At 40.4% G+C, this 18767-nt stretch overlaps 1 protein-coding gene across 2 annotated transcripts in view; it reads right to left on the minus strand.

Annotated features, from left to right (window-relative positions):
• snx6 (sorting nexin 6) overlaps positions 1-18767 on the minus strand; it is a 77964-nt gene that overhangs the window by 3719 nt on the left and 55478 nt on the right. For both annotated transcript variants that reach the window (XM_059956501.1, XM_059956493.1), the window contains 3 exons: positions 11441-11527; positions 6402-6561; positions 4443-4528 (listed from right to left, as the gene is read on the minus strand). In XM_059956501.1, the coding sequence (XP_059812484.1) occupies positions 4443-4528; positions 6402-6561; positions 11441-11527 (333 nt within the window). The remainder of the gene's footprint in view (positions 1-4442; positions 4529-6401; positions 6562-11440; positions 11528-18767) is intronic.

Raw genomic sequence — 18767 nt, forward strand, 5'->3', positions numbered from 1 at the left:
AATATACTAAAGTCAAAAATCAGGAAGTTATGTTGCAGATTTATAGAACTCTAGCAAGGCTGCATCTGAAGTATTGCAAACAGTTCTGTCTCCCCATTAGTTAATAAAAATATAATTCAAAATGCATGTAGTGCACAGCACAGATAAATAGCCAACAGTAAAAAGTACAGAAAGCAAGTGGTGAGTTCAGGGCATTATTGATCGTGTGTTGGGACGACACCTGCTGAAATGCCCATCTCTCTACTAGATAGACTGATTCTGGTAGCTCCCCCCAACCCCCTCCAATCCGATATCCTGAACCACCATGTGGCCAGCAACTCCTGGCTTCTGTCTGTACCTATACCCTGATCCCATCAATTCTTTGGCAGAGAACTCCCTAATATCTGTTGTCACAAGCATTGTACTACTCCCCTTGGTTCCACGCCCTCCTCCTCTCTCTCAAGGGCCGAAGCCCCCTGTAACTGGCATGGGACTGCATGGTCACCGGTCTGGTAGACGAGAGGGCAATCATTTTTTTCCAATAGACAATAGGTACACAAATAGGCCATTCGTCCCTTTGAGAGAATCCACTCTACCCTATCAAGCCAGACATCCCCATTTGCCATCCATGTGTTGGGATCATCTCCCTGCAGCATCAGGGCTCGTACCTTAATGGGATCCAGTTGCCAATTAGTCTGTTGGGCAGCCTCTATTTGCTGCACCCTCTTTAGCTGATAGACCATCTCCATACCCTTGTCTTATAGCTCTTTGGCCCAGGTCTGTGCCAACTAGGCAGCTTCCTTTCTGGTGGTACAGCACTTGTGCAGCACCTCCACCTCATCTGAGACTTACTATCCCCGATCTCTCTGTGCGATCAGCTCATGCTGGCACCTTACAGTGGCTGCCAGAAAGCATCCTCTGGCTCCCCTTCCTCTTGTGGTACACTACCTTATTAAGTATAGATACGATGTGGTGTCCGATTTTCACCCCTCAGGAATTCAACTCATCTGACCAGTCTATGGGTGTTCCGTGTACCATAGTAGGTTGGTGACTCCTAAGTGCTGCACTGTTGTCACCCCGGGACTCAGCATTGCTCACACAGGGTTCTCTCTCTCGTAACTCATCTTCTGTTCGCTCACTGAATCCTGCTTGCAGTGCCATATGTTATGGAGAAGCAGGTTCACAGGATCGGTAAGTGAGACAGAAGACACTAATTACGAGTATTTACTGCAGACAAACAGTAAAACACACAACCAAACATCCAAATCAGGGATTCCCAACTTTTTTTCTGGCATGGACCCCTACCATTAACCAGTGTGTCTGTGGGCCCCAGGCTGGGAAATTCTTATCTAAATTAAACAAGTACTCATCTAAGGCACCTAAAGTTACAACAAACTACAACACTGAACATCCAATAAGACTTCAATCTCAGCAGCCACTTCATTAAGTCTCCCCCCCCCCCCCCCCCAAGTTACACTACTATAAAACTAAACATTCAACAACAGGTACTTAGCTAAGTGCGCACACAAGCCCTCCTACATCTACAGCCCTTTCCCAATGGTTCTTCAGCACTGGTCATGACCTCAGTGTGAAGATGAGCCCCTAACAAAGAGAAAGAATCTTTTGTACACACCATTCTTACACCCTTGAAGCACCTGGAACTGGAAACCGGTGCCATGGCATGAAAGCCAAACAATGGGAAAGAACTGTAACATCCTTAAACAGGCCCATCAATGACTGGCACAGCTGAAGCAGCTCTCAATCAGGAAGTAAGGTAACCCTTCTCATTATGTTCCTGTGCTGTACCAGTCTCTGTTCAATGTTCCTGAACGCGATTGGAAAAGATCAATATATTCAAAATGGTTATACTGGAAATTTTTAAATAGTTTGGAAAAGAAAGCAATTGATGAAGGTTAAAGAGCTGGGGTTCTTTTAAAATGGAATAGCAAGATAATTGATATAATGTTCAAAACCAGCACATGCTTTTGCAAGGACCAAACATTTCACAAGATGGCGCCGATAAGTGTTCAAGGACATTTTCAACCTTTCACTGCTGCAATTGGAGCTTGCCTCCTGCTTCAAATCATACCACTGCCCAAGAGAGCAGAGTGAGCTGCCATAACGACTATCGTCCAGGTGCACTCACACCTACTGTGATGAAGTGCTTTGAGAGATTGATCGTGGCCAGAATGAATTTCACCCAAGGACCTGGACCTGCTGCAGTTTGCTTGTTGCCACAATAGGTCGACAGTGGATGCAATCTCACTGGCTCTCCACTCAGCCTTAATCATTTGTTTTTTAATTACAGCTCAGCGCTCAACACCATCACACCCTTAGCACTGTTACAAATGTGCCACAACTCTGAGGGGCCAAAGGGTACAAAGTAGCCCCCTCCTTGAGAATCACAAGATCGCTTTTAATTTGGGTCTGGGACCCAGGAAATGAGAGGGAGACACGCAGAATCCTCAAGGTTTGGAATGTGTCCTGGCCTCAGCGAGACAAAGCCAAGGATAACGGCCATTGTCTCTTGGAGACGGAATTGTGTATTGAGTACTGTACTATTCATTGAAGCCCTCAGGGAATGAACAGAGGGGGCTGGTTGAGGGATTGCATCATCCCAACCTGATTGACATCTGAGACCCCGTGAGTAAGGATAAAAGAGGGTCTGGGGAACAACCCCTTTAGACGCACCAGGAGAAACGCTAGAAATCCCGTCTCAGCGTTTAATAGCAACATCCGGTGGTGACTCGTGTGTGTGTCCATCCTTGCCCGGATGACGAGCTTTCCACGGAACGGCTTAGCTAAAGGACCGGCTACACCAACGGAACTCTCGAAGGATCGACATAATAAAAAGGAAAAGCTGGCAAGTTTCAAACATCTGTCTCTCTCCAACCAAAGGCTGCAGCCTGAATGAACTAGTGACTTTTATATTTCCATCGGACAATACATTATCCCCTAGACAACGATAGAGCTATTTCTTATTGATTATTATCATACCTGCACTTTTAGATTTAGTACTGATGACGTGTAGTATCTGTATGTTTGCATTGATATTTTTGTGTATTTTTACCAATAAATACTGTTAAAAATAGTACCATCAGACTTCAACGGACCTCTCTATCTTTGCTGGTAAGTGACCCAGTTACGGGGTTCGTAATAGTACTAATCAACAAGCTTCAAAACCTGGGTCTCAGTACCTCGCTCTAAACCTGAATCCTTGAGATCACAGTCTGTGCTGATCAGAAATAAGAACTCCTCCGTGCTGACAGTCAACAATGGCACGCTAAGAATACGTGCTTAGCCCACTGCTCTACTCCCTCTACACCCATAACTGTGTGGTTAGGCACAGTAAAAGCACCATCCATAAATTTGCATAAGACACAACTATAGTTGGCAAAATTTCAAATGGTGATGAACAGGCATACAAGAGTGTGCCAGAACAGCTGGTTGAATGGGTGCTGCCAACAACAACCTTGCATTCAGCATCAGTTAAGTCCAAGGAAAGATCAGCAGTGGAAAGGGTGAGCATTTCAACTCCCTAAGTGTCAACATCTCCAAGGGTCTATCCTGAGCCCAACATGTTAATGCAACCACAAAGGCGGCAGGCACAACAGCAGCGATATTTCATTAGTTGAGGAGACTTGGTATGACACCAAAACCTCTTGCAAATTTCTACAGATACACCGTGAAGAGCATTCTAACTGGTTGCATCACCGTCTGATATAGAGGGGGCAACTGTAGAAGGCCTGAAAAAGCTGCATAAAGTGGTGAACGTGACCAACTCCATTGTGGGTACAAGCCTCCCTAGAATTGAGGACATCTTCAAAAGACAAGCCTCAAAAAAGGTGGCATCAATCATTAAGGACCCCTATCACTGAGAACATGCCCACTTCTCACTGCTGCCATCAAGGTGGTGATACAGGAGCCTGAAGCCACACACTGAATGTTTTAAGAATAGCTTCTTTCAATTTTTTTGTTCTCTTTTTGCATTACTTATTTTTAAATATATTTCTTATTGTAATTTATAGCTATTAATATTATGTATTAAAATGTATTGCTGTCGCTAAACAACAAATTTCACAACATAGGCCAATGATATTAAACCTGATTCTGATTTACTGTTTAAAACTTCCACCAACTCTGATGGAAGTGTCTTAGTTTAACATGCGCAGTTAATAGTCGTTCAGCTCTAAAGTACAACATTTTAAACAGGAAGCACTGGTGAATCATAAGTCAAAATAAGTAGCAACCTTATGTATCCATCTGAGGGGAATATGACTGTGTCTTGGCTTGAAAGAATTTAATAAATAGGGATCCTGCAAAAACTACAGTCGAAGATAAAATTTCAAGTGTTTGAATAGTTTTATACACAATGTATGGTCTAAACTAGCAAGTTTAGTCCTTACATTGTACTTTAACAATTATTTTTAAGTGAATTTTATGGAGGACTATTATGACATTACCTTGGAATGTTTTAGTTCCAATTCTGCCAATTCTACAAGGTTTTTCCGAAATGCTGCAACTCTTCGAGTTTTGAAGTCTATAAGCTCTAGGAACAAAATTGTAATTATCAATAATACAATTTCAAGGAAGATAAATTAATCTTGATTAATACTGCTTGCTCAATTACTTTTAACTGCTTTTCTAGAATCAGTTAATAAAGTAGTCCATTCACTCCCATGTAATTTTCAAGTGTACTTAAATAAAAACAGGAAGAGCTGGAAACAATTCAGACAATATATGTGAAAAGAGAAACAGAGTTTACATTTTAGTACCAATTGTTAGCGTTGTTGCTTTTCACACCTTGCGATGTATCAGGCACCATCTTTGCTATTTCCATAACAATAGTCTGCTGTTTTTAAACGAGGCCGAGTTGCTAGTTTGACTCAACCCAGATTCGAACTTCAGACCATTAGCCTCAAAGTCCGGTGCTGATGCCACCACACTACCAGCTGGCAATTCTACTGAGTATTTCCAGCATTTTTCATTTTTATTTTGGATTTACAGCATCTACAATTTTAAATTTTCATTTACTATTTATTAAACTTCTCAAGAGTGATGCAACTCTAAACCCAAGCCCCTCTGTAGATTCTCTGATAGTAATTAAAGACGACAAAGCACAATTTGAAAAACCAATAAAGTTATCTTGGGTGTTCAGGATATTATTTTTTCTAATCAAATCAAAATCACCAAAACTGATTATGCAATCATCTCAAAACTACTGGAACCAGTAGTGCGCATACCTCTACATTACAAGGACTACACTACACTGTAAAATATAAAGCAAATATTATAAAACATTTTAAAATATACCAAATGTGAATGACGTTATTAGTCATGAATAAGATTTGTCATTTTTAATATTCAAAATATCAGCTCAAAAGCCTTTCAGAAAATTGGGGTTTTTTTTTAAACAGCTTCTCTAAATTTCCTGTGCAATTGATAAGTTATTATCTGTTTTTTGGCGCTACTTAAAGTTAATGAATTTCATGGAATGTGCTGGTGATATTGACCTGATTCTGATTTAAACTTTTTTCTGATTCTGCAAACCTTAGAGTCATTGAGCCTAGAAACTCGATGCTGACCGAGGTGCCTTCCTGCTCTGGCTCCATTTGCCTGTGCATAGCCCACGTGTCTCTAAACTTTTTCCATTAACATATAGTCTAACATTTTTTTTAATGTCGTAATTGTACTTACCTCCATCACCGTCAGTTGAAAACTTGCCTCTCAGGGAGGACCCCTTTTAATCTTTTCATTCTTAACTTTATGCCCACTACTTTTAGACCCTCCTTAACCTGGGTACAGGTGGCCGGGTGGAAATATATCTCTACTAAATGAGGTGTAAGGCGCTCCTTTCCTCCATCAGCCTGCAGGTCACCCTTGGACAAGGTGTAGAATGTGCTTAGCCCTCCAATCAGGTCACGTGAAGCCATGGCAGCAGGTGGTGGATGGTTGTTTGAACAGCTGGTGCATATTACAAGTCCTGGTTACGCAACCACTGATGCCAGGCAGACAATCAGAAGATAATGGCTGGGGTCACCCATTTTGTAAAGACACTGCCCAGAAGGCAATGGCAAACCACTTCTGTAGAAAAATTTGCCAACTGCCCATGTCATACAATACAACACATAATGATAATAAACATGGTTAAAGGACAAACACCTTATCCACTCTCCTCATATTATAAACGTCAAATGCCACCACTTAGCCTTCTTTGCTCCAGAACAAGCCAGTCTCTCCTTGTATCTCCCTCCAATCCTGCCAACATTCCCGTGCATCTTTTCTTCACCCTGTCTAGTTAACCTTATCCTTTCTATAGTACGGCAACGTATAATATTCCAGGTGCAGACTCACCAACAGATTATTCATATCTTCTGCTTACAAATTCCAATTCTGAAGTGTAAACAGTGCAAAACAGTTACCTTGTTTTGCTGACTCCGAAAGCTTCTCAAACTTTTGACAGCAGAACTGTTGGTTGGTCTCAGCTTGAAGGACATCTTTGTTTTTAGCTCTTGATCTATCCAACAGCTTGTTTGCACTTTCATAATCCACCAAAGACCTTGCTCGTCTATAAAGGAGGTCCTGAGCACAAAAAATAAAACTTTACGATAGATTTGGAAAGCCTGTGAAAAATTACACAAAATTACACAAATTGACCCACTGCATTTGACCAATCGTAAAAGTTTTCACTGCAAAATAATTAATAGTTTTTATTAAGTGATCATCAAAAGTCAGGTCAGGTAGTGAGAATGACTTGACTTTTTAGTCAAATTAAGTCTTTGCTCTCACAAGTTCCATCTCTGAGCATCCTTTAGTACCTGAAGTACACTAGTATTTATTCCTCAATAATTACACTCAGTGGCCATTTTATTAAATACACCTGCTCATTCACACAAATATCTAATTAACAGATCATGTGGCAGCAACCCATTGCGTAAGAGCAAACAGAGGTAGTCAAGAAGTTCAGTTGTTTGTTCAGACAAAACATCCACATGGGAAGAAATGTGATCTGACTCTGACTGTAGAAGGATTGTTGGTGCCAGATGGGGTGGTTTGAGTAACAAATTGCTGATGTCCTGGTATTTTAACACACAACAGCCTATAGTGTTTACAGACAATGGTGCAAAAACAAAATCAAAAAACATGCAGCAGTTCTGAGGATGAAAACACTTTGATGAGAGAGGTCAGAGGAGAATGGCCTGACTGGTTCAAGCTGACACGAAGGTGACAGTAACTCAAATAACCACGCATTGCAACAGTGGTGTGCAGAAGAGCATCTGTGAATGCACAACACTTAAAACTTTTAAGTGGATGGGTTACAGCAGCAGAAGATCACAAACATACATTCAGTGGCCACTTTATTAGGTTCCTCCTGTACCTAATAGTGACCAGTGAGTGTCATATTCCCATACAAATGTACTTTAATAGTGATGCTCAAATTATTCTTCCCATTAACAATGCTATAATCTAACCCTGTACAGACCAATGGATGAAACTGGGTCAAGATGATAGTGTTGTGAATTCCTGAAAGAAAATCTCTTGCATTCGCATTGGTATAATTTGCATTTTCTTTCTTTTTCTTTCCAAATCTTTTTATTAATATTAGTAATATGGACAGAATACAAATGATATATTGATAAAGAAATTACCAGCATATAAATTCCATTACATATGAAAACATACATAATAGTTACAATATAAATGAGTTTACCAAAACATAAGCCATAAAATATATGTATGAACATAATAAGTCTAAATATTTCATAATATATGATATAAAGAAAACAGAAAAAAGAAAGAAAAAAAAACAAAAATAAATAATGCCAAACTAGCTAATCTAATCTAATAACTAATATAGAAGAAAAAAGAAGCAAAAAAAAAGAGAGAAAAAAAAAGAGAGAAAAAAAAGGGGGCTGTTTATAATATCTCACAAAAATAAGTATTCATCAATGCCGTCACTTCTGGTCCTCTCAACATACATAAGCTAAAAGCTGGGAAATCAAATGAACTTGGCACAGGGTCATATTACATCATATGAAAATGTTGAATAAATGGTCTCCATAACTTTTCAAATTTAATAGAAGTCTCAAAAGTACCACTTCTAATTTTTTCTAAATTTAAACATAACATAGTTTGAGAGAACCAATTAAATACAGTGGGAGGATTAATTTCTTTCCAATTCAACAATATAGATCTTCTAGCCATCAGAGTTAGAAATGCAATCATTCAATGGGCAGAAGAAGATAAATGCAGTGAGTCTAAGATTGGTAAACCAAAAATTGCGGTAATAGGATGAGGTTGTAAATCGATATTCAAAACCGCAGAAATAATATCAAAAATATCTTTCCAATATTTCTCCAAAAATGAACAAGACCAAAACATATGAGTTAAAGACGCAATTTCAGATTGACATCTATCACAGATAGGATTAATATGAGAGTAAAAATGAGCTAATTTATCCTTGGACATATGGGCCCTATGTACGACCTTAAATTGTTGTATAATTTGCATTTTGATTAACATCCAAAAAGAAGAATGGGCTGCTCCATTTCTTTTATCAGCCATGCATAAAAGCAACACCAGAGCTAAGAAAGAGAATTATTCTAATTACTTTCAATAACTGTTCCTGAAAAAAAATGGCATTGTTCTTTTTCCATCTACATCAGCTTCTGGGTAAACCTTAAACAAGTACACCTTTGTTTGGTGAGGTAGAAAATTTAGATGACTAGTGAATCTAGACAATGATCAGATTTCTCTACTGTGAAAAGGTGGGGATCAGGAGGAATGTGATGTGACGGCACAGATATCTTCAGGAAATGACCATACTTCAAGGCTGGCAAGCTGGGCCTATCCTGCTGACCCAGTTTCCTAGCTCAGAATCACTGTTCACAGTCCCCTGTATACCAGCAATTACTTGCCTGATTACATAACCCAATCTTGACTCTGGGCTTTCACAATTTGGAATCTAGCATGCATGAAAAATTACAATCAGGTAAATGAAATATCAATATTCATAGTCAAAGCCTGTAATACCAAGCAAAGTCCAAGGCTTCCTATAGGTAAATACCAAAAGACTAGTAATTTTGATTGGTACCATCAGTAAGGTGCAACCTGTTTGTGTAAAATGTTTTATTTACTCAAGAGACTGCAAGCACGAAAGGTGGGAAATGAATTCACACAACTTATGAAGAAAACTGCTCAATTCTTGAAAATCAACTTAACCTGAGGTGCAACGATTTTGTGCACTTTCTGGGTGCCATTACGTCAGGCAAAATGTTGTGAGGACTCTAAATGACAATTTGCAAGAGAAATCTTAAGAAACTGAGAGAATTTCTGTCTTTGGCTAAGGGCTGCTTCTAAGTAGAGAATGTGGAAGTATATATAGTAATGGGGATTGCAGGAATAACATTTGTCTGTCATGCTTTCAGGAAAATAAGGGTATTCCATTCCAAGTACATTTGCAGTATAAATATGGAATGAGCGCTACCCTCCCAATGAAACTCATATCTTGGCTCTCAGGGCTAAAACAATGATGCCTTTTTACCAGATTAGAATATTAATCTTTAATTTGAACCAAAATTCCCCAATGAACTATGCACTGCAAACAAATTGTCAGGACTAGTTGTTAAACATTAAAAGCTCCCTTGGTCCTTGCAGTCACTGCATCCTGAAAGCTCCCAAAAGCATACAATTCTAGGATCCTAACTATACCAGACCAGACAGTGCCATAAATATGATAGTTTGAACAACAGGGGTGAAACTTAACGGGAAGTCAGTACAGCATGTCACACTGGAATGAGGAACAAAAGTCTTCCCCATTATTTCCCCTTGGCAATGTAAAGCTGTTTAGGATTATTGTAAAAATCCATGCCATGGATTACACAATGGCCATGTTTACAATCCAAACCTTTTGAGGGCCATCCACAAGGAACACAATTTTAAACATATACAAGCAAAATATCCGTATTTGGCAAGGTTAAAATGCGACAGCTCCGACTGCTTCGCTCACTGCCCCCACAACAATGTCACTTTCATGCTTCTTTCCAGCATGTCAGACCAGAAGGCTGAGCTGCTCCTACTGCAGCACTATACAGGAGTATAGGCCCAACACTACTGCAAACAAGTGTAACTGTTGCTCTGTGCCATTGTTATATTGCAAGAACCCTCTATCAACCAGAGCTTCACCCCATTTTAAAAGGGACCAGTACTGTACCTGTGTTGTTATTGACAGACACTAGCTCTCCAGTACAGCATAGCTGGGCTTAGCACCACATATGGATCTCAAAATCGACTCAAGCCAAGATGAAAATATTGAGCAGACAGTCGCTAGACAAAGAGGCCCCTCTCCAACAGGGCTCAGGCCTGACATCAGGAGGGACTCCCAATCCCTAAGCTGCAGACTTCTTACTGCTCCCTCTAATCTCTGCATACTTCCCTGATGATCACATGGTTGACCTTTCAAAAGGAATAAGGATGTCTGTGGGGAATTTTCAAAAGCACCGTCAGCAAAACTGCATTTGATGTGTAGATAGTGTGATGAGCAGCCAGACAAGACAGAAACAAGGCGGTCACACAGCAGGGAGAAGTGAGGCTGACCCATCCCCTGTCAAAGTGTAGCCTATACTTTAACCCCACTCAAATGCCCTAACTTCTTTATATACTGCTACACTGTGCAGATCATAATGCTCCCAATTTTAACAGATTGGCATGGATCGGATGGACGGACAATGTTTTCCTCAGGCAGGAGAGTCTGAAACTGGAAGGCACAGGTTTAAGGTAGAGGGGAGATTTTTCGATAAAGTTCTAAGAGCAAGCTCCCTCCCTCCCTCCCTCCCACCCACCCACACGGTGGTGGGTATCTGGAACAGAATTGTTGGAGATAGATACAGTGACAATACATTTGGCCAGGTACTTGATTGGAAAGATGTAGGGAATTTGAGCCTAATGCAGGGAAGTGGGATTACCACAGACAGCCATCATAGTCAGTGTAGATAAGATGGGCCAAAAATTCTATACTCTACATCGTTTAAGATTTTATAATTCAAACATGCAAAGTATGACACATTTCTAATTCATGATCAACAGAATTGAAAGATGTGAAAGGATCCAGGGACAGAATTCTAACAGGTCTATCAGAAGGTCCTTCAGTTAATTTATATTCTCCGTGGGGCTACATTGAAGCACATGACTCATTACTCACAATACCAGCAACCATTTTTCACACTTTTCAGAGCGATACAATCACCATGCTCTCTGTTGTGGGCGGGCAAACAATCAAAGCAAAACCAGTGGTTTCAGCACCACAAACCAATTTGTTAGCTGTAAAAATTCCCCTCATTTCATATTAACTATATCACCTTTATCTTTCAATGTCTTTGGTAAACAAAACCCGAGAAATTAAGAGAAATATCTGCTCTTACATGATTATATAAACCCAGTAATTGGTTTAGAAATGACTTACCTTACCAGCTTGCGATTCTCTTAAGTAATACCTCAAAAGATCAGAAAGCTTTAGGTCTTCATCTGCTGACACCCGTGCTTCTATTTTCTGAAAATAAAGCACAAGATATTAACTACAAAATGATAAGGTTTGCCAATTGAATCTACACAGTGCCTTATAAAAGTATTCATCCCCCAACTTTTTGCTCACTTAAGTAGGTATTACAGCCAGGGATTTTGATCCATTTAACTGATTTTTTAAAATTTGTTAATCACATGCTCCTTTTTCACAGTAGAGCTCAAAAAACAGGGAAAACTGTAAAGCATGAAAAACTAAAAACTCAAAAACTGAAATGTCAACAGTTCAAAAGTATTCATTCTCCATTTGCTCACTACTTAGTTGAATCACCGCTCGCAGCTATTACAGCTAGTAGTGTTTTTGGTTAAGTCTCTGTTAGCTTTGCACAACGTGATGGAGCAAGATTTGCCCATTCCTCCTTGCAAAATTGCTCAAGTTGTGCCAGGTTAGTTAGGAAGAGGTGGTGGACAGCAGTGAGGTCTCGCCTGAGATTTTCTATCAGGTTAAGGTCAGGACTCTGACTGGGCCACTCAAGGACATCAATTTTCTTCATTTGAAGCCACTCCATGACTGCTTTGGCAGTGTGCTTTGGGCTGTTGTCCTGCTGAAAGATAAACTTCCTTTCCAGTTTTAGCTTTCTGGCAGACCCTAGCAGGTTTTTATCCATGACCTCTCTATATTTAGCAGTATTCATCTTCCCATCAATCCTGACCAGATTGTCAGTCCCAGCTGCTGAAAAGCAACCCTACAACATGCTACCTTAATCATACTTTACAGTAGAATGTGTTAACTGGCTGATTTATGCCACATGTACCTCTTAGTGTTGAGGCCAAAAAGTTCCATTTTTGATGGTCACATCTGACGAAAAGATCTTCTTCCATATCTTTACAATATCCTCTAAGTGATGGTTTGCAAAGACCTCATCTCCAGTTGCAGCCAGTAACTCACTCAGAGTGACAGTAGCTTCTTTTACTAGTGCCATCCTTCTCCAACAACTAACTTTGGGGGGGGGGGGGGGGGGGTGGCCTAACCTAGGCAGTGTAGCTGTGGTTTCATATTTTTTCTACTTTATCACAATGGACTGCACTGAGCTCCAAGGTACGTTCAGTGCCTTTGAGATGGGCTTGTACCCCTCCTCAGATTTGTGCTTCTTATTAGTTCCACAACTTCTCTTGAACACTCTCATCTTCATTTTGGTTTGGGTGCTGAAAATCTACCATACTGTTGGATCTTAAAGAGGAGGTACTTATTTTTATGAATTCATTGAAACCAGGTCATCCCCCAGTTTTTTTACAACAACAAACTGGGTGAGTTGGTAACATAATATAGACTATTGCACCTGAGGAAAGTTAGCATAGTAATTACAAAGGGGATGAATACCTTTTTTAGTCTTCATTTTTAGTAAGTTGTTGCCAGGTTTTGGAACTTTTCTTTTCATTTGACATGATTGTGTTGCCTTTGTGGCAGTTGTTTAGCTTGTAGTGTTTTCGCTTGGTAATTTGTTTGTTGCCATTCTGGTTGAGGTTGGGATTGTTTGGCGTGGATTTGTTGTCTGTGGGGTGTCACGGCGTGCGATGGCGTCGCGTCCGGTTTCGCCGCGTCCTGTGGGGGGGTGCCGGTTCGGGGAGGCGGGAGGGTGGGGGACGAGACATGTGCAAGCGCAGGCAGCGGTGGTGTTTTCTCTCTGCGCATTGGAGGCGTGGTGGGGCAGTGCCATGGGGTGGTCGATGTGTTGGGTTGTGGTGTTGGCGCCGATCCTGTTGGGGGTGGCGGCGGTCGGTGGGGTTTGTGTTTTCGTTGGTTTGGGGGGTTGCGGATGGTTTGTGTTGGGGTGTATTTGGAGCGGTCGGTGGCGTGGGGGGATTCTGGTTGTGTGCTGCGCTTTGGTGTGGTGTGGCTGTTGTGGTTTTGCTCTTGTGGGTATTTGCGATGTGGGTGTGGTGTCAGGAGGGGGGCGGGTGCTGTGCCGGTCTTGTGTTGTTTTGTCGGCGGTTTTTGCCATACGTTAATGTGGAAGAGTGAACAGTAAACGGTTAATCTTACTGCGACCGTCTTCATTAACAACGGTTTACCTCGGTGTTTAGTTCAGCGTTATCTTACAAAAAAAAACTTTAAAAAAAAGGGATTATTAACATCCATTTTATAATGAAATCACCATGAATTTATGTAAAGGAAAATGCATTTGACAAATCTGCTAAAGTTGTTTGTTTGCTGCAATTAGCAGAATAGATAAGGGTGAATAAGCATTAGTTGGACTTTCAGAAGGCTTTTTATACAGGTTTATAAATAAGAGCATATATTAGGGTAATATACTAGCATGGATTGAAGATTGGCTAAGGAACAAAAAAACTAAATTATAGGGGTTATATTTGATAGGGAGTAGGACAAGTGAGATGCAGCAGAAATCAGTACTTTGGCTCTAGCTTGTCACAATTATTTGAAAAGGAAATCGAATGCACTAACTTCAAATGTGAAAATACAAAATGGAGTGCCAGTAGGGTGTGCAAGGAGGACCCTCTCTCCAACTTAAAACCATTTTTCCCCTCTGTTTCCCAGTTCTTACAAAGCATCTTCAACTTTAAACATTAAATATTTGTCTTTCCACACTTGCTGCCTGACCTGCAGAGTGTTTATAGGACTTCAGTTTTAGATTTCAGATCTCCAGTATCTGCAGAGGCTCCAAGGAGCTATGGACATGGATAGGTAAATGGAAGCACATGGTAGCTGACAGAGCAGATTGATGCGAGGCCATCCCCTTAATTTTATTTTTTAAAAAGCAAACATTGGGATTCTTTATCTTTAACTAATGACAGTAAGAAATGAATTGGCATTTACATGAATTGTGTATGTGCATAAAATGTATAACACAAACCTCAAGATGTTGCATATGATTAAGTATTCAGAAGTGTGTTGTATTTAAATCCTATTGTTCACAATACAATTGAAGTAATCTTATTGACATGCAGGGCTCTGGTGAGGCTGCATCTGAAACATTGTCCTTCTTAAAGGGCTTAAAAGAAATGTTCATTAGATTGATCTCTGGGGTGGGGTATATGGCCTATGAAGAAAAATTAAGCAGTCTTGATCGAGAATTTTGAAGAACACAAGCAATTTCATTGAAGCAAATAAAATTCTTAAGGGTCATGACAGAATAGATGCAAGGATGACGTTTCCCATAAGTGGATGCCTAGAATCAGAAAGCATTCAGGACAAATATAATTTATTTGCTCACAAACTCAAGGCCATGTTCCTCAATTCCCTTTGTTACGAATGTGCCACAACTCTAAAGGGCTGAAGGGTACAAAGTCGCCCCCTCCTTTTTGAGAATCGCAAGATCGCTATTAATTCGGGTCTGGGACCCAGGAAATAAGAGAGAATCCTCAAGGTTTTGGAATGTGTCCTGGCCTCCGCGAGACAAAGCCCCGGATAACGGCCATTGTCTCTTGGAGACGGAATTGTGTGTTGAGTACTGTACTATTCATTGAAGCCCTCAGGAGATGACCAGAGTGGGCTGGTTGAGGGATTGCATCATCCCAACCTGATTGACATCTGAGACCCCGTGAGTAAGGATAAAAGAGGGTCTGGGGAACAACCCCTTTAGACGCACCAGGAGAAACGCTGGAAATCCAGTGACAGCGTTTAATAGCAACAGCCAGTGGGGCTCGCGTGCGTCCTCCCTTGCCAGGATAGCGGGCTTACCATGGAAGAACGGCTTAGCTAAAGGAGAGGCCACAAGGGAACGGCCACGACAACGAACTCTCGAAGGATCGAAATCATAAAAAGGAAAAGCTGGCAAGTTTCTAAAAATCTCTCTTGACTCCAACCAAAGGCTGCAGCCTGAATGAACTGAGCGACTTTTATATTTCCATTGGACAATACATTATCCCCCAGACAAAGATAGAGCTATTTCTTATTATTATTACACCCGCACTTTTAGACTTAGTATTGACGGCGTATATTATCTGTATGTTTGCATTGATATTATTTTTGTGTATTTTTACTAATAAATACTGTTAAAAATAGTACCATCAGACTTCAACGGACCTCTCTATCTTTGCTGGTAAGTGACCCAGTTACGGGATTCGTAACACCTTATTCTTGTTAAGAGACTGTTTATGTGATTTTCAACTTTGGATAAGTCATCATTCTTTTCAATTACAAGCTTTCACAAACTGGAGTCACCACCACCAAACTTACCAAAAGCTCTATTTACTCCATTCTTTGCAAATTCTTGATTCTATTTAACCTGACTTGAATATATGCAAATGACACCCTCATCTGCTATGGCTTTTACTTCAATTTGACTATACCAATAGATCCTTTCCTGCTGGCTCCAAGCCTTAGCTCGTAAAAATTTTGTAGCCTTGTCCCCTCAAATTATTATCCATTACTTGGCTGACCTCCATTCTCTCTCAATCCCATTCTACCCTACCTAAATCTGCCTCTAGGAATACCACTGCTGTGTATGTGGCCTGGCTACACATTAATGCTATTAATAAAAACGGTGGAGATGGCAGCTCAGTTTCATGGTTTTTTACTGGTAGAGTCTGAACTTTAACACACACGTACAGATCAATACACGCCTAATAGCGCATTCAATGACGTGTTACTAAAACATAAAGTTGTCCCTTATTATACTGAAGGCTATACAGTACACTCCTCCCCTTTTATTTTAATAATGTATCAACTGTTTTCTTTTACTGGGGCACTATGTAAACAAATGTTTATCCTTAACATACAAACGCCTACCATTTGTTTACTTACCAATTTAATAATAACAAATTGCAAACCCCATTTCCAAAAAAGTTGGGATATTTTCCAAAATGTAATAAAAACATAAATCTGTGATATGTTAATTCATGTGAACCTTTATTTAACTGACAAAAGTACAAAGAAAAGATTTTCAATAGTTTTACTGACCAACTTCATTGCATTTTGTAAATATACAAAAATTTAGAATTTGATGGCTGCAACACACAATAAAAGTTGGGACAGAGTTGAAATAAGATTGAAAAGTGCACAGAATATTCAAGTAACACTGGTTTGGAAGATTCCACATTAAGCAGGCTAATTGGTAGCAGGTGAGGTATCATGACTGGGTATAAAAGTAGCGTCCATCAAAAGTCCTTGCAAGCAAGGATGGGTCGTGGCTCACCCCTTTGTGCCAAAGTTCATGAGAGAATTGTTAGTCAGTTCAAAAGGAACATTTCCCAATGCAAGATTGCAGAGAATTTAGGTCTTTCAACATCTACAGTACATAATATTGTGAAAAGATTCAGAGACATCTCAGTGCGTAAAGGGTAAGGTAGGAAACCACTGTTGAATGCGCGTGATCTTCGAGCCCTCAGGCGGCACTGCCTAAGAAACCGTCATGCTACTGTGACAATTATAGCCACCTGTGCTTGGGAGTACTTTGGAAAACCATTGTCACTTAACACAGTCCGTCACTGCATCCAGAAATGCAACTTGAAACTGTATTACACAAGGAGGAAGCCATACATCAACTCTATGCAGAAACGCCGGCAAGTTCTCTGGGCCCAGAGCTCATCTCAGATGGACCAAAAGACTGTGGAACCATGTGCTGTGGTCAGATGAGTCCACATTTCAGCTAGTTTTTGGAAAAAACAGGCGTCGAGTTCTCCATGCCAAAGGTGAAAACGACCATCCTGATTGTTATCAGCGAAAGGTGCAAAAGCCAGCATCTGTGATGGTATGGAGGTGCATCAGTGCCCACAGCATGGGTGAGTTGCATGTATGTGAAGGTACCATTGACTCTGAGGTGTATATTAGGATTTTAGAGAGACATATGTTGCCGTTAAGGCGACATCTCTTCCCAAGACGTCCATGCTTATTTCAGCAGGACAATGCCAGACCACATTCTGCACGGGCTACAACAGCGTGGCTTTGTAGACACAGAGTGCGTGTGCTTGACTGGCCTGCTGCCAGTCCAGATCTATCTCCTATTGAAAATGTATGGCACATCATGAAGAGGAAAATCAGACAATGGAGACCACGGACTGTTGAGCAGCTGAAGCCTTATATCAAGCAAGAATGGACAAAATTTCCAATTGCAAATCTACTACAATTAGTATCCTCAGTTCCAAAATGATTAAAAAGTGTTATTAAAAGGAAAGGTGATGTAACACAATGGTAAACATGCCTCTGTCCCAACTTTTGTTGAGTGTGTTGCAGCCATTAAATTCTAAACTTGAGTATATTTACAAAATACAATTAAGTTGGTCAGTAAAACTATTGAAAATCTCTTTTTCAAAGATGTGCACCTCCAACTTGCTAAGAGTTCTAGGTAGCAGATTGCCTCCGTATAATGAAGACTCCTCTGTGCAGCTGTCCTAGACATATACGCATCTTTGTGCTATCACTTGTCTTCCTTACCCGTATCTCATTTGTTCCAACTGAGCTAATTACACAGCCAATCTTAGTATTCTCCTTAGATTCCAAATAGATAGTCTGACCTTTATGATACCATCTCTTATTGTAATATAAATTTTCATCTTCTATTCGTGCTTCACATCTTTGTGCTGGTGATTCAGCAGGAGTGCTGGGAAGATGCCCAGGAGAAGACAGAGATGCTGGTCTTTTCAGAGATTTAAGCTTATTGTGAGTTTGCAGGTCTTCCATTATCTGTTCATCTGTTAACAAGTAATTTAACTGCGCAGGTGCAGGTTTTCATCTTTTGTCTGTAATTGGAACAGTGTCATTAGGTCTTCTCCTTAGTTTCCTCGTCATTATTGGCTTTACCTCCATAGAATCTCCTGAGAGTTCCATTGTTAGCCTTTCATTCTCAATCATCTTATTTTTTTCTTCTAACTCAATCTTTTTATCTTAAAATTTCTTCATTGCTGCCTTCTTCTATTTAATATAATTCTTTTCCACTTGTTCTGTCTCCAGTTGCAGAGAAAGCTCTGCATTTTGTATTCTTTCCTTGTATTGTTGATCTAGTTTCTTCATCCTTTTTGGATACTCCTGCAAAGTGCCTTCCTGTAACTGCTGTAGCTGTCTTTTGAGAGATGTCAGTTTCTCCTGGTACATCTATTCTTTTACTTCCAGATAGTCTTCATCATTCTGTGTATTGACAATATCTGTCTCCCTTGCATCCTCTGTATCTTCCTCCAAGTCACGGCCATGGATACAGCATTCATTCTCATCATCGGCGCAGTCTAGTTCCTCCTCGTCGCTGCAATAGTCAACAATGGGTGAGAGCTGCCCTCCTTTGTTGACACATCTAGTGCCTTGATGGTGTGCCAATCCA

The sequence above is a fragment of the Hypanus sabinus genome, chromosome 2, assembly GCF_030144855.1.
Source record: "Hypanus sabinus isolate sHypSab1 chromosome 2, sHypSab1.hap1, whole genome shotgun sequence".
NCBI classification, from domain to species: Eukaryota; Metazoa; Chordata; class Chondrichthyes; order Myliobatiformes; family Dasyatidae; genus Hypanus; species Hypanus sabinus.